Source organism: Macaca nemestrina, chromosome 1 (genome assembly GCF_043159975.1).
Source record: "Macaca nemestrina isolate mMacNem1 chromosome 1, mMacNem.hap1, whole genome shotgun sequence".
Lineage (NCBI taxonomy): Eukaryota > Metazoa > Chordata > Mammalia > Primates > Cercopithecidae > Macaca > Macaca nemestrina.
The window spans coordinates 104,351,505-104,371,604 of NC_092125.1; the positions used below are offsets into that span (position 1 = coordinate 104,351,505).

The following is a 20,100-nucleotide window of genomic DNA, read 5'->3' on the forward strand; positions in this document are numbered from 1 at the left end:
ACATGATAAAATCCTGTCTCTACTAAAAATACAAAAACTAGCCAGGCATGGTGTAATCCCAGTAGTTGGCACCTGTAATCCCAGCTACTCGGGAGGCTGAGGCACAAGAATTATTTGAACCTGGGAGGCAGAGTTGCAGTGAACCAAGATCATGCCATTGCACTCCAACCTGGGCAACAGAGTGAGACTCTGTCTCAAGAAATAAATAAATAAAAAAAGATTGTCTTCATAATGTCTTTTATGATGGCAGTCTTTCTTTTTTTTTTTTTTTCCTGAGACGGAGTTTTGCTCTTGTTGCCTAGGCTATAGTACAATGGCGCAATCTCGGCTCACTGCAACCTCAGCCTCCGGGATTCAAGCAATTCTCCAGCCTCAGCCTCTTGAGTGGCTGGGATTACAAGTGTGCGCCACCACACCCAGGTAATTTTTGTATTTTTAGTAGAGATGGGATTTCTCCATGTTGGCAAGGCTGGTCTTGAACTCCTGACCTCAGGTAATCCACCCGCCTTGGCCTCCCAAACTGCTGGGATTACAGGCATGAGCCACTGTGTCTGGCTGGCAATCTTTCTTACGTTGATTCAGGATATAATCCATGATCATGCATTGCCTTTTGTTACCATGCTTGCTTTTTTTTTTTTTCCCCCGACAGGGTCTGGCTCTGTCACTCAGGCTGGAGTGCAGTGTGCTATCTGGGCTTACTGTAGCCTCTGCCCCACCTCGGGCTCCAGTGATCCTTTCACTTCAGCCTCCCAAGTAGCTGGGACCAAAGGCATGCACTACCACACCCAGCTTTTTTTTTTTTTTTTTTTTTTTTTTGAGACAGTGTCTAGCTCTGTCACCTAGGCTGGAATACAGTGGCACAATCTCACTGCAACCTCCGCCTCCCGGGTTCAAGCAATTCTCCTGCCTTAGTCTCCCAAGTAGCTGGGATTACAGGCTCCTGCCACCACGCCCAGCTAGTTTTTGTATTTTTAGTATAGACGGGGTTTTACTGTGTTGGCCAGGCCGGTCTCAAACTCCTGACTTCATAATCCACCCGCCTCGGCCTCCCATAGTGCTGGGATTACAAGCGTGAGCCACCAAGCCCGGCAAAAGTCAGTGTGTTATAATTTTATTAGAGGAAAGAAATATATCAGCTTTGCCTTATTCACTGGAACTTCAGGCTGGGCACAGTGGCTCACGCCTGTAATCCTAGCACTTTGGGAGGCTGAGGCGGATGGATCACCTGAGGTCAGGAGTTCAAGACCAGCCTGACCAACAGGGTGAAACCGCATCTCTACTAAAAATACAAAAATTAGCCAGGCGTGGTGACACATGCCTGTAATCCCTGCTACTTGGGAAGCTAAGGCAGGAGAACTGCTTAAACCTGGGAGACGGAGGTTGCAGTGAGCTGAGATCATGTCATTGCACTCCAGCCTGGGTGACAAGAGCGAAACTCCATCTGGGAAAAAAAAAAAAAAGAATTAAGTGGAGCTTTAAGCTAAAATATAGTCATGATTAAATGAGGCTCTTCTAAGGCCCTTTTTTCTCATTTTTGTTTTTTGTTTTCCTTCTTTTTTTCCCCTTTATATATTTATGAAATCTCTTGAGATCTCATTTTAAACTTTAGGAAACAAACCAATAATGTGAGTAGAAGACACAAGCCTAGAGAGACATGGTGGAATAAAAGCAAGAGAATAATATAGTGAGTAGATGTTGAGCAAGAAACTGAGGTTTTGAAGCTTAAATCTCCTTCCCAACTACTAAAATCAAGGCAAGTCGCTCAGTCTTATACAGCATCTTTCCGCTTACCTACTTCACAGTATTGATATAAAGTAACCAGATATAAGGCAGTCATTGTAATCAGATCTAAAATTTGTGTTCCTTCTCCAAAACTGTTGGAGAAAATAAAAGAGCCTCTTTCTTTTCTTTCTTTTTTTAAAAAATAGAGACAGGGTCTCACTTGTTACCCAGGCCAGTCTCAAATTCCTGGGCTCAGGCAGTCCTCCCACCTCAGCTTCCCAAAGTGTTGGGATTGCAGACGTGAACCCCCATGCCCAGCCAAGAGCCTCTTTCTTAAAGACAATTTCAGAAGTAAAGATTTTTTTAAAAAATTTTTCAATGTACTTGGTACCCTCTCCTCGTAGAATGATCTGTTATCTGTATTTGACTACAGGAAGAAATTTCTTTGCCTCTAACTGTTTCCCATTCTTTTGTTATCACAGCCCAAAGAGTCGATTGATCCAATTAAAGAAAGAGAAGCTGGAGTATACTCCAGGAGAGCATGAATATGGATTATTCCCAGCGCCCATTCATGTTGGTAAGTACTAAGTCCACGCAATATATTGCTGAGAAGAAACAGTATTTCCTGGGTTTGAGGGAAATGTTTTTTTAATCTTGTTATTATTTCTGTTTCTCCAGTGGGATCAAGCTCTTCTTTACCATTTTACTTAAACTTACTCTGAAGAATTTTTTTTTTTTTTTTTTTTTGAGACAGAGTCTCGCTCTGTCGCCCAGGCTGGAGTGCAGTGGCTGGATCTCAGCTCACTGCAAGCTCCGCCTCCTGGGTTTACGCCATTTTCCTGCCTCAGCCTCCCGAATAGCTGGGACTACAGGCGCCCACCACCTTGCCCAGCTAGTTTTTTGTATTTTTTAGTAGAGATGGGGTTTCACCGTGTTAGCCAGGATGGTCTCGATCTCCTGACCTCGTGATCCGCCCGTCTTGGCCTCCCAAAGTGCTGGGATTACAGGCTTGAGCCACCACACCCGGCCCTACTCTGAAGAATTTTGTACACTGTTTGATAGTCAGGGGTTCACAGTGGCATAAATCTTGTTCACTGGAGCCTTAATAAATAACACTGGGCCGGGCATGGTGGCTCATGTCTATAATCCTAGCACTTTGGGAAGCCAAGGCAGGTGGATTGCTTGAGCCCAGGAGTTGATGGCCTGGGCAACTTGGTGACACTCTGTCTCTACAAAAAATAAGAAAGTGCCGGGCGCGGTGGCTCAAGCCTGTAATCCCAGCACTTTGGGAGGCCGAGACGGGCGGATCACGAGGTCAGGAGTTCGAGACCATCCTGGCTAACACGGTGAAACCCCGTCTCTACTAAAAAATACGAAAAACTAGCCGGGCGAGGTGGCGGGCGCCTGTAGTCCCAGCTACTCGGGAGGCTGAGGCAGGAGAATGGCGTAAAAACCCGGGAGGCGGAGCTTGCAGTGAGCTGAGATGCGGCCACTGCACTCCAGCCTGGGTGACACAGCGAGACTCCGTCTCAAAAAAAAAAAAAAAAAAAAAAAAAAAATAAGAAAGTTAGCTGGGTGTGGTGGCACAGGTCTGTAGTCCCAGCCACTCTTGAGGCTGAGGTGAGAGGATCACCCAAGCCTAGGAGATTAAGGCTATGGTGAGTCGTGATCCTGCCACTGTACTCTAGCCTGAGTTGACAGAGAGAAATCCTATCTCTAAAAAAAATTAAATAAATAACACTATGTCTGTACCTTTTGTTTCCCTAGGTATGTCATCTAGGAAAAACCAAGTAGTTAGCCGTTCAGTGTCAAATACTTTCCACGTTCAAAAACAGATGATTTATACACACATATGATCAGAGAAAGAGGCCCCACTGTTTTTACTATTTATCTGCTTGAAAATGGAGTGATATTTATTCTACTGTTCATTCTTGGCAAAAATGTCAAGGCTTTGTTTAGCATTTGGATTGTAGTACCTTCTAGGACCCTATTATTGAGCTTATCAGATAAGTAAAAGGTACCAAGAAGTCATTCTAAGTTCCTCCCATTTTTTTTCATCTCCAAGTTCTGTTGTGTTTCTATCCCTGAAATATATCCGACTTCTCTCCAAATCCCGTTGCTATCTCTCAAGTCTGTGACAGTAGTATCTTTTCTTCAGGCTGCTGCAATGGCCATCTAACAGATCTATTTCCAGTCGTGTTTCCATGTGGCCCAGCCTCTACTCAGTAAAAACAGAAATTATTTTTTAACCTAACCCAGATCATACTTAAAACCTTTGCATGGCTTACCATCAGATTAAAAAGCAAATTTTTTGACTTAAATGATCTGGTTCCTGATTACCCCATCTCTCTCCATTTATTCATTCCCATCTCAATCTTATTCACTATACTGTATCATACTGGCCTTCTTTCAGTTTCTAGAACATAGTAAGCTTTTTCCCACCGGAGGGTCATTATGCTTGTTATTCCCATTGCCTGAGAAGCTCTTTTTCAGAGTCTTCCCATGGTTGGTTTCTGCTACTCTTTTAAGGATGATCTTAATGTCGGTATCAGCTTCAATACCATTTTCTTTAAAATAATTTTCCTGATTGTCTCACCAAAAGAGGCTTCACCTCTCTTTGTTGTAGGTAACATCACTCTCTATATCTGTAATTACAATATTTATTTATTTGTCTCCTCCATTAGATTATAATCTCCAGTAGTACAGGATCATTGTCCTTACTCTCCCTGGATTTCCCAGTACCTGGTACATAATAGAAATTTATCAAATATTTGCCATACAAATGAAAGAAAAGGAGAAGGCTGGGCGTGGTGGCTCACACCTGTAATCCCAACATTTTGGGAGGCCTAGGCAGGCAGATCACAAGGTCAGAGATCGAGACCATCCTGGTTAACACAGTGAAACCCCGTCTCTACTAAAAAGCACAAAAAATTAGCTGGCCATGGTGGCGGGTGCCTGTAGTCCCAGCTACTCGGGAGACTGAGGCAGGAGGATGGCGTGAACCCGGGAGGCGGAGCTTGCAGTGAGCGGAGATCGCGCCACTGCACTCCAGCCCGGACAACAGAGTGAGACTCTGTCTCAAAAAAAAAAGAAAAGAAGAAATTAGGATAAAATATTGAATGTAGGTGACAGGTTTTCTTCACATATTCGGTTTGTTTAAACAAAATTGCTTTAAAGGGGTTCATTAAACACATAGTATGAAACCAGGAGCACCTTAATTGTATACTTGATGTTGATTCTATGTCTTGTAGTGTTTTTTTCAACTATGATTCTCTTGACCCTCTTGACTGTGGAGCTCTTGTTTATATTCTGATTAGCTAATTCCCTTTCCTCCCTGAGAGAGTTCAGTACCAGCAGAGTTTTTTAATCAGCAGACATAAACAAGTTCTTCAGTAAAGATTAGTTTGCTTGAATTATTCTGTGTTGGGTGGCTGTAGACAGATTTAACTACAACATGAAGTTACAAGGTTTAATTCTCAGCTACATAAACTTTATGTGTGCTTACTTAATGAAGGTAAGAGTAAGTTCCTTATTCTCTAGAATTAGTGCCAAAGCTCTTTTGAAAGAGTCTTTTGTATTTACTAATGAGATCATAGCAGTGGAAGCAGGCTCTCAGCAAATTTAAAATCTGCTTATGATAAATAGGCTTTGAAAATAAGAACTAGGCTGGGCGCAGTGGCTCACACTTGTAATCCCAGCACTTTGGGAGGCTAGGTGGGTGGATCACTTGAATCCAGGAGTTCAAGATCACACCATTGCACTCCAGCATGGGTGACAAGAGTGAGACTCCATCTCAAAAAAAAAAAAAAAAAAAGACTAGGAATTCTACTTTTGTTATTGAAAGAGTAGATTATATGAGGCTCACCCTCCCGGGAATAACAATTATCCACCTGTAATCCCAGCACTTTGGGAGGCCAAGGCTGGTGGATCACCTGAGGTCAGGAATTCAAGACCAACCTGGCCAACATGGTAAAACCCCATCTTCACTAAAAATACAAAAATTAGCTGGACGTAATGGTGCGTGCCTGTAGTACTGGCTCCTCAAGAGGCTGAGGCACGAGAATCACTTGAACCTGGGAGGCAGAGGTTGCAGACAGCCGAGATCATGCCACTCCACTCCAGCCTGGGCAACAGAGCAAGACTCTCAAAAAAATAAATAAATAAGAAAAAAAATTCATCAACTGGACAAATTTAAAACATAGTAATCCTAAGTCACTGGAGAGCAATCAAAAGCAGGCACAAACTGAAGAAAAATCAATAATTAGAAGAGGAGAAGCACACTGGTTGCGTTTCCCACTTGTATAGCTCTTTGTCTGTGGCCAGGTCCCAGTTAGCAGTACAAGTAAGCACTTAGAAACCTTGAATCTTACTGATTATTTAAGGGCCATGTTTCAGGACAGCTATGGCAGCAGGAAAGTGAAGGATAAAATGCTAATAGGGGAAACTGCAAATTTTGCATATAAACTCAAGCCACATATCTAGGTAACTGACCCCTAAACTATGTATATATAGCCAGAATTCAGTAAAGTCGTTAAGACTAAAGATACTAAGTAGGGATTTCAGCTACTGCCTACCCCATGAAAGACAGTGTTACAGATTTTGGTTCACCCACAGTAACTGCTTGCTCTAATGCAAAGAAAAACTTCTTTTCTTTTCTTTCTTATTTTTAATTTTTTTTCTATTTTTTTGAGATGGGGTCTCATTGTGCTGCTGAGGCTCAAGTGCAGTAGTGCAATCTTGGCTCACTGCAGCCTCTGCCTCCTAGGCTCAAGTGATTTTTCCACTTCAGCCTCCCAAATAGCTGGGACCACAGGCATGCACCACCACACCTGGCTAATTTTTTTGTAGTTTTGATAAAGATGGGGTTTCACCATGTTGCTCAGGCTAGTCTCAAACTCCTGAGTTCAAGCAATTTGCCCACCTCAGCCTCCCAAAGTGCTGGAATTACAGGCATGAGCCACTGCACCTGGCCGAAACCAGTTCTTTTCATAGGATAATAACACAATTGAGAATCTCTGTGATGTATTACTTATAATGTCCATAATTCAATCCAAAATTACTGGATGTTAATAAACATGAAAGTATAACTCATATTAAGAGAGAAGGCAGTCAACACTGACAATTTCCAAGGTCATCCAGATGCTGAAAATAGCAGACAAGGATTTTAAAGTCATTGTTATAACTGTGTTCAAGGATGTAAAGGAAAATATGCTTATTATGAATAAGCAGATAAATCTTAACTTAAAAATGGAAACATAAAAATTTTAAAATGAACAATAGCCAAATGAAAGTCCCAGAACTAAAACATGTATGTCTGAAATTTTAAAACACAAAATGTAGATTTAATAACAGATTGAAGATGGGAAAAGTGTCAGTTGAACTTGAAAGTATATGAATATAAATTGTCAGCCAGGTGTGATGGTTCACACCTGTAATGCCAGCACTTTGGGAAGCAGGTGGATCACCTGAGGTCAGGAGTTCGAGATCAGCCTGGCCAACATGGCAAAACCCCGCCTCTGCCAAAAATATAAAAATTAGCTGGGTGTGGTGGCATGCACTTGTATTCCCAGCTACTCAAGAGGCTGAGGCAGGATAATCACTTGAGCCCAGGAGGCAGAGGTTACAGTGAGCAGAGATTGTGCCACTCTACTCCAGACGGGGCAACAGAGCAAGACTCCGTCTCAAAAAAAGAAAAAATGTGTCCAGGTGCAGTGGCTCATGCCTATAATCCCAGCACTTTGGGAGATGGAGGCAGGCGGATCAGCAGGTCAGGAGATTGAGACCATCCTGGCTAACACGGTGAAACCCCGTCTCTACTAAAAGTACAAAAAAAAAAATTAGCCGGGTGTGGTGGCGGGCACCTGTAGTCCCAGCTACTCAAGAGGCTGAGGCAGGAGAATGGTGTGAACCCGGTAGGTGGAGCTTGCAGTGAGCCGAGATCACGCCACTGCACTCCAGCCTGGGTGACAGAGCAAGACTCCATCTCAAAAATAAAAAAGAAAGAAAGAAAAAGAAAAAGGGGGTAAAAATTAACTGCAGATGTCTTTAATAAGATAAGAAAATTCCTTTTTAGTTCTGAGAGCTTTCTGCAGAAGTCTTTAGAATGAATTTTGTTCTATAGTTGTTTTTTTTTTTTCTCTTAAAGTCTTTGTCAGGTTTTGTATTAAGCGTAGACTAGTCTCATTAAATTAGTTGGAAAATTAGTTTTCTCCTCTGTTTTCTAGAAGACTGGTATTACTTCTTTCTCAAATATATACCAGGCTTCACTAGGGAAGCCATTTAGAACTGAAATTTTTTATGTGAATAATATGGTAAGGTACTCAATTTATTTAAAAGATATAGACTATTCAGATGTTCATCTTGACTCGGTTTTGATACGTTGTATTTCTAAAGGAACTTGTCCATTTTATCTAAATTATTAAAGATATTGGTATAACATTATTTATAACATCCCCTTATTAGTCTCTTAATGAGTCTAGGACCTATAGTGAGATCAGCTTTTTTTATTTTGGATACTGGTAAGCCACCACACCCGGCCTGATATCATTCTTAATGGTGAAATGTTGAATGCTTCCTCCTAAGATTGGAAAGAAGAGTTGTCCACTCTTGACTCAGCATATTGTATGGATGTTCTAGGCAGTGTATTAAGTCAAGAAGATGAGTAAGAGTCATCATAATGATCAGGAAGCAAGAAATGAAACTGTTTCTGTTTATAGATGACATGATTGTTTATATAAAAAAAAAATCCAAAGAGATTTTGGAAAAAAAGCTACTGGTAGTAGTAGCAAGATTACTGGAAAATCATCAGTATTAAAATATCAATTGTGTACTCTGAACATTTGATGTGGCAGTCTTGCTCCTTGGTATTTTCTCGAATAATCTGAAAACATGTCTATTGAAAAGAAAAACCTGCACACAGATGTGTGTTTTGTTTTTGTTTTTGTTTTCTTTTGAGATGGAGTCTCGCTCTGTTGCCCAGGCTGGAGTGCAGTAGTGCAATCTTGGCTCTCTGCATTCTCCTCCTCCCGGGTTCAAGCAATTCTTGCACCTCAGCCTCCTGAGTATCTGAGACTGCAGGCATGCACCACCACTCCCAGCTAATTTTTATATTTTTAGTAGAGACAGTGTTTCACCATGTTGGCCAGGCTGGTCTCGGACTCCTAACCTCAAGTGATCTACCCACCTCAGCCTTCCAAAGTGCTGGAATTACAGGCATGAGCCACCACGCCGAGCCTCTTTTTTAAAGCCTTAAATAAACATATATTCAGATAATATAAATATATATCTCCAAGTAAAGGGTTTATTTGGGAATAATATACAATAATTAGGCTTGGTGTGGTGGCTCACACCTGTAATCCCAACACTTTGGGAGGCCAAGGCTGGCAGATCACCTGAGGTCAGAAGTTCGAGACCAGCCTGGCCATCATGGTCTCTACTAGAAATAGAAAAAAATTAGCCAGGAGTGATGGTGGATGCCTGTAATCCCAGTTACTTGGGAGACTGAGACAGGAGGATCACTTGAACTCAGGAGGTGGAGGTTGCAGTAAGCCAAGATCAGACCATTGCACTCCAGGCTGGGTGACAGAGCAAGACTCTGTCTCAAAAAAAAAAAAAAAAAAAGAAGGCCAGGCATGGTGGCTTATGCCTGTAATCCCAGCACTTTTGGAAGCTGAGGAGAGAAGATTGCTTGAGGCCAGGAGTTTGAGACCAACTTAGGCAATGTAGTGAGAACCTCTCTCTATAAAACAATAACAACATTTGTCAGGTGTGGTGGTACATGCCTACTCAGGAGGCTGAGGCAGGAGGATCACTTGAGCCCAGGAGATCAAGGCTGCAGTGAGCTATGATTGCACCAGTGCACTCCAGCCTGGGTGACGGATCAAGTCCCTGTTTTCTATGGAAAAAAAAAAAAAGAATTGCAATTCAGCACACATAGACCAGGGTCATCCCTAAGTGTGTCTGAAAAACAAAAAGAAAGGCTGGAGTTGTATTGAGCAAAAGAGGAAGGTTGGAAGAAGGTCAGCCAGGCACAGTGGCTCAAGCCTATAATCCCAGCACTTTGGGAGTTTGAGGCTGAGGCTGAGGCTGTTGGATTGCTTGAACTCAGGAATTTGAGACCAGCCTGGACAACATAATGAAAACCTGTGTATGCAAAAATTTAAAAAGAAAAAAAAAATTAGCCAGATATGGTGACATGCACCTGTGGTCCAGCTACTTGGGAGCCTGAGGCAGGAGGATCACCTGAGCCTGGGAGGTTGAGGCTGCAGTGAGCTGAGATTGCACCAGTGCACTCCAGCCTGAACGACAGAGTGAGATCCTGTCTCAAAAACAAAGTAAGAAAAGAAAAAGGTCACTGGTGCAGTCGTCATTGGTGAGTGGCAGCAGTTACTAGGTAAGACATAGTCTTAGTTATAGTTAGATCCTTGTGAATTTTCTGTTGAAGTGCAAAATCAGTTCCTGGATCAGGGACCTTAGTGCCCTCCCCCATGGCCTCCTGACTCCGTTTTAGTTGGATATGGTATGAATGATTCCATTTTGTCTAATCAACTTTCCCACCTCATTCAAATTTACACCAGCAAGCACCCACTGAGGAGTGTTTTCTTTTTTTTTTTTTTTTTTGAGATGGAGTCTCACTCTGTCACCCAGGCTGGAGTGCAGTGGCGTGATCTCGGCTCACTGCAAGCTCCGCCTTCGGGGTTCACACCATTCTCCTGCCTCAGCCTCCCGAGTAGCTGGGACTACAGGCGCCCGCCACCTCGCCTGGCTAGTTTTTTGTATTTTTTAGTAGAGACGGGGTTTCACTGTGTTAGCCAGGATGGTCTCGATCTCCTGACCTCGTGATCCGCCCATCTCGGCCTCCCAAAGTGCTGGGATTACAGGCTTGAGCCACCGAGGAGTGTTTTCTTAAGCAAAAGTTCCTTAAGCTGATAAACAACTTTATTTTGCAAAGTCTCAGGATACAAAATCAGTGTACAAAAATCACTAGCATTCCTATACACCAATAACAGTTAAGCCAAGAGCCAAATCATGAATGAACTATCATTCACAATTGCCACAAAAAGAATAAAATACCTAAGAATACAGCTAACTAGGGACGTGAAGGATCTCTATAAGGAGAACTACAAACCACTGCTCAAAGAAATCAGCGAAGACACAAATGGAAAAACATTCCATGCTTATGGATTGGAAGAATAAATATTGTTAAAATGGCCATACTGCCCAAAGCAATTTATAGATTCAGTGCTATTCCCATTAAACTACCATTGAAATTCTTCATAGAGCTAGAAAAAAACTATTTTAACATTCATATGGAACCAAAAAAGAGCCTGAATAGCCAAGGCAGTCCTACACAAAAAAAAGAACAAAGCTGAAGGCATCATGCTACCTTTCTTCAAACTATACTACAGGGCTACAGTAATCAAAACAGCATGGTACTGATACAAGAGCAGACACATAGACCAGTGAAACAGAATAGAGAACCCAGAAATAAGACTGCACACCTACAACTATGTGATCTTTGACAAACCTGACAAAAACAAGCAATGGGGAAAGGATTCCCTATTCAGTAAATGGTGCTGGGATAACTGGTTAGCCATATGCAGAAGATTGAAACTGGACCCCTTCCTTACAGCATATACAAAAATAAACTCAAGATGGATTAAAAACTTCAGTGTAGGCCAGGCAAGGTGGCTCACACCTGTAGTCCCAGCACTTTGGGAGGCTGAGGCATGTGGGTCATTGAGGCCAGCAGTTTGAGACCAGCCTGGCCAACATGGCAAAACCCCATCTCTAATAAAAAAGCAAAAATTAGCAGGGTGTGGTGGCACATGCCTATAATCCCAGCTACTCAAGAGGCTGAGGCATGAGAATCGCTTGAACCCTGGAAGTGGGTGTTGCATTGAGCTAAGGTCACTGCACTCCAGGCTGGGCGACAAAGCAAGACTCCATCTCACAAATATATATATATACACACACATATACACTTAAATGTAAAACCCAAAACTATAAAAACCCTGGAAGACAATCTAGGCAGTACCATTCAGTACACAGGCATGGGCAAAGACTTCATGACAATGCCAAAAGCAATTGCAATACAAGCAAAAATGGACATAGAATCAAAGAACTTCTGCACAGCAAAATAAACTATGAACAGAATAAACAAACAACCTATAGATTGGGAGAAAATTTTTGCAAACTGCATCTGACAAAGATCTAATATCCAGCATCTATAAGGAACTTAAATATACAAGAAAAAACCCCATTAAGAAGTGGGCAAGGCTGGGCGCGGTGGCTCACGCCTGTAATCCCAGCACTTTGGGAGACCAAGGCAGGCAGATCACTTGAGGTCAAGAGTTTGAGACCAGTTCGGCCAACATGGTGAAACCCCGTCTCTACTAAAAAAAATACAAAAATTAGCTGGGCTTGGTGGTACATGCCTGCAATCCCAGCTATTTGGGAAGCTGAGACAGGAGAATGCTTGAACTCTGGGCAGCAGAGATTGCAGTGAGCCAAGATAGTGCCACTCCACTCCAGCCTGAGCAACAGAGTGAGTCCGTCTCAATGAAACAATAATAATAATAAAATTTTTTTAAAGACACTTGGCCAGGTGCAGTGGCTCACATCTGTAATCCCAGCACTTTGGGAGGCCAAGGCAGACAGATCACTTGAGGTCAGGAGTTTGAGACCAGCCTAGCTAACATGGTGAAACCCCATCTCTACTAAAAAAAAATACAAAAATTAGCTGGGCATGGTGGTGTATGCCTGTAATCCCAGCTATTCAGGAGGCTGAGACAGGAGAATTGCTTGAACTCCAGGTGGCAGAGGCTGCAGTGAGCCGAGATCGTGCCACTCCGCTCCAGCCTGGGCAACAGAGTAAGACTCCATCTCAAAAAAACAATAATAATAATAAAAATGTTTTAAAGACTCTTGGCCAGGCGTAGTGGCTCACATCTGTAAACCCAGCACTTTGGGAGGCCAAGGCAGGCAGATCACCTGAGGTCAGGAGTTTGAGACCATTGGCCAACACAGTGAAACCCCATCTCTACTTAAAATACAAAAAAATTAGCTTGGCATGGTTGTGGGCTCCTGTAATCCCAGCTACACGGGAGGCTGAGGCAGGAGAATAACTTGAACTCAGGAGGCAGAGGTTGCAGTGAGCTGAGATTACACCACTGCACTCCAGCCTGGGTGACAGAGCGAGACTCCATCTCCAAAAAAAAAAAAGGTGGGCAAAGGACGTGAACAGACACTTCTCAAAAGACATATACGTGGCCAACAATCGTATGTCTCTTCCTCCACTGCCATGGTGTCAGAGGAGGTGTAGCCGAGTCACTTTTACCAACACCTAGCAATAACATAACTACCCCACCACAATGTCAGTGGAGACCCCTTGGGGAATTGGAATTCTAACCATTCCCTAGCAGTAATGGGGAGCTTCCCCATCCCCCAACACTCAGGTTTCAGTGGAGACCTAGTAGGCAACTTGGAATTTACTTACAGCTGGCAGTAATGAGGCAGCTTTATCCCTTTTCTGCTGGAGCAGTTTCAGAAAAAGCCAGCTAAAATACAAATTTCATAAAATCTAGAGCCCCTACTGCAAAAGTGTTTAGCTTTGAATTTAAAATCACATGTTATTTGCCAAGCATGGTGGCTCATGCCTGAAATCCCAGCACTTTGGGAAGACAATGTATGTCCACACCAAGGCGTTAGAATTATCTGGCAAATTTTTAAAGCAATCTTGATAAAAATGCCTTAGCGGGCAATTGTGAACATACTTGAAACAAATCAAGAAATAGAAGAAGATAATTTTTCATATTTTATTTTATTTTATTTATTTACTTATTTTAATTTTTTGAGACAGGGTCTTGCTCTGTTGCCCAGTCTGGAGTGCAGTGGCTTAATCTCGGCCCACTGTAGCCTCCGCCTCCCAAGTTCGAGTGATTCTCCTGCCTCAGCCTCCTGAGTAGCTGGGGTTACAAGCATGTGCCACCACACCCGACTAATTTTTGTATTTTTAATAGAGACGGGATTTCACCATGTTGGCCAGACTGGTCTCGAACTCCTGACTTCAAGTGATCCACCTGCCTTGCCTCCCAAAATGGTGGGATTACAGGAGTGAGCCACTGCACCTGGCCAATAATTTTTTTAAATTAGGATTTTTATAACTGATTCAGTAATTGAAATAAAAAGTTCAGAGATTTTATGAGAGAAATTGAACCAGGAAAAAAAAAAAAGCATTCAGAGATAGACTTAACAGCAGAATGAATGGGAAAGAGAAAATAATCTATGAACTACAAGATAGAATAATACATATTACTCAGTGTATACAACAACATAGAAAATAGGCTTTAAAAAAAAGACTGAGGAGCTTGTGAGAATATGACAAAAAAAGCAAATGTGTGTTATCAGAGTCATGGAGAGAAAAAAAAGGGCATAGATGAAAAGCACCTTAGTAAATAACGACTGGAAACTTACCAAATTTGGCAAGAGAGAGAAATCTCTGTATTCCAGAAGGTTAGCAGACTCCAAACAGGATAAATTCAAACAAATATATGCCGAGACACATAATCACATTTCAGAACACTAACAAAACAATTTTAGGCTGGGCGAGATAGGTTGCACCTGTAATACCAAATACTTTGGGAGGCTGATTGCCTGAGCTCAGAAGTTTGAGACCACCCTGGGCAACATGGTGAAACCCTGTCTCTACAAAAAATACAAAAAAAAATTTGCCATGCATGGTGGCACATGCCTGTCGTCACAACTACTCAGGAGAGCGAGTCTCAGAAAAAATAAAAAACAAAACAAAACAAAAAACACCAGTTTTAAAGTAATGACAGATAAATTACTGTTACCTATGGGGATAAAACAATTCAAATGTAGATTTCTCATCTGAATCTATGGAGGCCAAATGGAAGTGACACAACATTTTTCACATCCTGAAAGCAAAGAATTGTCAGCTCCAAATTTTCTAACCAATGAAAATATCTGTCAGGAATTAAGAAGAAATGAAGGCATTCTTAGATTAAGGAAAATTAAGAGAGTTTGTTGCCAACAGATGTACCCTATGAGTAAAGGAAGTTCTGTGAACAGAAAGGAAACAGTTTTTTTAAAGACACTTTGGAACATTAGGAAGGAAGAATATGGTAAGCAAAAACATGGATATATACAATAGGCTTTCCTTCTCCTCTTGAGTTTTTTCTAAGTTGTGTTTAATCATTGAAGCAAAAAGTTTTAACACTGCTGTATTGTTTTAACTACTTTATTAAGACACAATTCACAGACTATCCAATTTACTCCTTTAAAATAGACTATGGTTTTTTATGTACTACATTTTTTTAACTTCCAGTAAATTAAGTGTCAATTAAGTGACAATTCAGTGTCTTTAAGTACATTCACATTGTTGTATGACCATGACTGCTATCCATCCCCAGAACTTTTTCATCATCCCTTACCATAACTCTGTACCCATTAAACTGTAACTCTCCATTCTCTCTTCCCCTCAGCCTCTGGTAATCACTGTCTATTTCTTTGAAAATGGGATTGTATATAATACCTGTTATTTTGTGTCTGCCTTAATTCACTTGGCATAATGTCTTTAAGTTTCATCCATGTTATAGTACCAGTATTATCATGTGTTGCTTAACCATAGGAATACGTTCTGAGAAATGCATTGTTAGGCAATTTTATAATTATGTAAACATAGAATGTACTTACATAAACTTAAATAGTATAGCCTAACCAGGCTGCATGGTATAGCCTCTTGCTCCTAAGCTATAAACCTGTACATCATGTTACTGTACTGAATACAGTAGTCAGTTGTGTCACAGTGGTATTTACATATCTAAATGTAGAAAAGGTACAGTAAAAATATAATATAAAGGATAAAAATGGCAGCCCACTATGGGGCACTTACCTGAATGGAGCTTACAGGACTGTGATTGAGTGGAGGGTCAGTGATTGAGTGGAGAGTGAATGTGAAGGCCTAGGACATCACTGTATACTGTAGATTTTATAAACACTGCACACTTAGGCTACATTAATTTTTTTTTTCCTCAATAGTAAATTAATCTTAGCTTTCTGTAGCTTTTTTACTTTATAAACTTTTTATTTTTTTAACATTTTGCTTCATAATAACTTAGCTTTAAACATGAACACATTATACAGCTGTACAAAAAAAATTTATGTCCTTATTTTATAAGCTTTATTTTTAACATTTTTTCTTCTTTTTAAACTTTTTTTGTTAAAAGGGAAAACAGGGCCGGGCATGGTGGCTCATGCCTGTAATCCTAGCACTTTGGGAGGCCAGAGCGGACAGATCGCTTGAGTCCAGGAGTTTGAGACCAGCCTGGGCAACATGGGAAGACCCTGTCTACAAAAAATAAAAAATTAGCCTGGCATGGTGGCATGTGCCTGTATTGCCAGCAACTTGGCAGGCAGAAGTGAGAGGATCGCTTTAGTCTGGGAGGTCGAGGCAGCAGTGAGCCATGATCCTGCTATTGTACTCCAGCCTCAGTGACAGAGTGAGACCCTGTCTCAAAATTTAAAAAATGAAAAAAAAAGAGAGAGAAATCTAAGACACAAACCCACATTAGCCTAGGCCTACCCAGGGGCAGGATCATCAATATCACTGTTTTCTTCCTCTATGTCTTGTTCTACTGAAAGGTCTTCAGGGGCAGTAACACTCATGGAGCTATCATCTGATATGGTAATAGTGTCTCCTGGAGTATCTCCTGAAGGATCTGCCTGAGACTGCTTTTGTTTTGTTTCTTTTTTTTTTTTTTTTTTTTTTTGAGACGGAGTCTTGCTCTGTCGCCCAGACGGGAGTGTAGTAGCATGATCTCAGCTCACTGTAAGCACCGCCTCCCGGGTTCATGCCATTCTCCTGCCTCAGCCTCCCGAATAGCTGGGACTACAGGCGCCCACCACCACACCTGGCTAATTTTTTGTATTTTTAGTAGAGACAGGGTTTCACCATGTTAGCCAGGATGGTCTTGATCTCCTGACCTCGCGATCTGCCTGCCTTGGCCTCCCAAAGTGCTGGGATTACAGGCGTGAACCACCACGCCCAGCCTGGTTTGGTCTTTTGAGACAGAGTCTGTGCTGTTGCCCACTGGAGTGTAATGGCACAATCTGGGCTTACTGTAGCCTCTGCCTCCCAGTTTGAGCGATTCTCCTGCTTCAGCCTCCCAAGTAGCTGGGACTACAGGTATACACCACCACACCCAGCTAATTTTTGTGTTTTTAGCAGAGATGGGCTTTCACCATGTTGGCCGGGCTGTTCTCGAACTCCTGACCTCAAGTGATCCACCTGCCTTGGCCTCCCGAAGTGCTGGAATTACAGATGTGGGCCACCACTCCTGGCAAGGCTGTTTTTGTTTTGTTTTGTTTTGTTTTGTTTTTGAGACCGTGTCTTGCTCTGTTGCCTAGGCTGGAGTGCAGTACATGATCTTGGCACACTGCAACCTCCACCTCCACCTCTACCTCCCGGGTTCAAGCGATTCTCTTACTTCAGCCTCCCAAGTAGCTGGGATTACAGGCATGTGCCACCACACCCAGCTAATTTTTGTATTTTTAGTAGAGTTGGGGTTTCACCATGTTGGCCAGGCTGGTCTTGAACTCCTGACTGCAAGTGATCTGTCCGCCTCAACCTCCCAAAGTGTTGGGATTACAGGCATGAACCGTTGCGCCCAGCCAAGGGTGGTTTTTCGTTTGTTTGATTTTTGGTTTTTTTGGGGTTTTTTTTGAGACAGAGTCTTGCACTATCGCCCAGGCTGGAGTGCAGTGGTGCAATCTTGGCTCACTGCAACCTCTGCCTCTCAGGTTCAAGCAGTTCTCCTGCCTCAACCTGCAGAGTAGCTGGGATTACAGGCGCCCACCACCACACCCAGCTAATTTTTTTTATTTTATTTTTTTTTTTTTTGAGACAGAGTCTCGCTCTGTCACCCAGGCTGGAGTGCAGTGGTGCGATCTTGGCTCACTGCAAGCTCCGCCTCCCGGGTTCACGCCATTCTCCTGCCTCAGCCTCCCGAGTAGCTGGACTACAGGCGCCCGCCACCACGCCCGGCTAATTTTTTTGTGTTTTAGTAGAGATGGGGTTTCACCATGTTAGCCAGGATGGTCTCAATCTCCTGACCTCGTGATCCACCCGCCTCGGCCTCCCAAAGTGCTGGGATTACAGGTGTGAGCCACCATGCCCGGCCAATTTTTTAATACAGACAGTGTTTCACTGTGTTGGCCAGCCTTGTCTCCAACGCCTGACCTAGTAATCCACCCGCCTCAGCCTCCCAAAGTGCTGGGATTATAGTCATGAGCCAGCGCGCCCAGCCAAGGCTGTTTTTTAATAAACAGGAGTATACTCTAATGATGAAAAGTATAGTATATTATTTACATAAACCAGTAACAAAGCCATTTTATCAAGGATTATGTATTATACCTAATTATGTCTGCTATGCTTATATTCAACTGGTAGCGCGATAGGATTGTTTACACCAGCATCACCACAAACATATGATTAACACTCTGTACTGCAAAGTTACAACAGCTAGGAGGAATTTTTCAGCTCCCTTATTACCTTCTGGGACCACCATCATATATGCAGTCCATTGTTGACTAAAACAGCACATGACTGTATGTATAAGAATTTCATTCTTTTGGCCAAGTGTGGTGGCTCATGCCTGTAATCCCAGCACTTTGAGAGGACGAGGCAGGCAGACCACCTTAGGTTGGGAGTTCAAGACAAGCCTGACCAACATGGGGAAACCCTGTCTCTACTTAAAAAAAAAAAAAAATTACAAAATTAGCTGGTCGTGGTGGCGCATGCCTATAATCCCAGCTACTCAGGAAGCTGAGGCAGGAGAATCGCTTAAACCCAAGTGGCAGAGGTTGCAGTGAGCCGAGATCGTGCCATTGCACTCCAGCCTGGGCAGCAAGAGCAAAACCTCCTCTCAAAAAAAAAGAAAAAAGAATTTCATTCTTTTTTAAGGCTGAATAATTTTATATGAAACAAAAACAAAAAAATCAAACAAAATTACTAAGTACTATTTCAATAGGTAGGAAAAAATGTTAAAAGATCATAAATTTGCCTGGAAAACTTCTCAAGTTATTTAAACACAAGAATTTCTCTTTTTGTAATCAACCTTAGGTTATGCGTAATAATGAAGGAGAGCAGGTGCCAGATGCTCTACCCTTAATAATTTTTAATAATAATAAAATATTTAATAAGCTTCATAATGACCTGTGTGTTTTTGGTTGTAGTTTTGCTATATTTTTTGTTTTATGTAGACTATTATACTTAAAATATATCTTTAGCAGATATCATGTGAAGTATGGTGGGAAAGAATAGCTAAAATTAAAAATTGATGGTGGAAAAATCCTTAAATAATTAAATCTTTATTTTTTTAGTCAGTACATATTAGTTCTTGTAGCTGTTTGACCCCTTTGTATAAGCAAATATCAGAATAGGTACTGAAATTGATAGTGTTTTTTGTTTCAGGAAAGTATCTAAGACAAAAGAGAATTGACTTCCAGCTTCCTTATGATATCCTTTGGCAGTGGAAACACAATCAGGTACAGAGAGCCTGTTTTACCAGGTTTCATTCTTAAATGGTAAAGGGGGAGGGGAAATGCAAGTGTTTTTCTTTCTCCTTGTTATGTTTTCGTCTTAGGAGGTTTTCAGAAGTGTCCCTGTGAAGGTTAGAACTAAGAAAAATGAATTTGCATCCATATTTAATGTGACCTATTTGCCTTTACTCTTACTGCAAAATAGCAGTGGGTTGCTGCTTTCCTAGGCAACCTTCTGTTGTTATTCTGGACTTTTATTTTGGTAGCAAATATTTTGTTCTGTAAGAATTCTATCTGATGCAAGTCTCAGGAGAATTTAGATGTATTGCCAGTAGCACTAAGAAATTTCAGACTTTATTTTTGTTGGCTCCTTCTTATCAGTTTGAAATTTATTTTTCACATGCAAAAGAGATTCTTCTACCAAAGGAAGCAGGAAAATGTTTAACACTCTTGCACTTTTGAAAGATCTTTAAATATATTGGTAACTAAAAATAGGAAGATGCTGGTTTTTTTTCTCTTGCTTCCCAAATTGAAAAGTTTCCCCCAGTGATTTTTGTATTAGCTTATAGCACCCAGGTCCCATATTATGAACGACCATTGGGAAATAGAAACGCAATTGAGGTGAATAGATTTCCTGAGTTCTGTCAAAATGCCACCAAAGGTTAATTTTGGAAAGCCAAAATTGACATTCCTCTCTTCATTCTCTTCTCCAATGGCCTCTCTTGAATTCGGAGAGTATTAATATGTTAGGTATTTGTCTCAGTTTTTAGCAATGAAGGAGAGAATGCTTTGAACATACTGACTAGAAAATGATGG

The 20,100-nt window shown here is 41.7% G+C and overlaps 1 protein-coding gene across 5 annotated transcripts in view; it reads left to right on the forward strand.

The window, feature by feature from the left end:
* The window catches only part of LOC105498260 (ASH1 like histone lysine methyltransferase), a 232,084-nt gene that overhangs the window by 165,503 nt on the left and 46,481 nt on the right, over positions 1-20,100 (forward strand). For all 5 annotated transcript variants that reach the window (XM_071083894.1, XM_071083898.1, XM_071083903.1 and 2 more), the window contains 2 exons: positions 2,205-2,299; positions 19,217-19,290. In XM_071083894.1, coding sequence (XP_070939995.1) covers positions 2,205-2,299; positions 19,217-19,290 — 169 coding nt within the window. The remainder of the gene's footprint in view (positions 1-2,204; positions 2,300-19,216; positions 19,291-20,100) is intronic.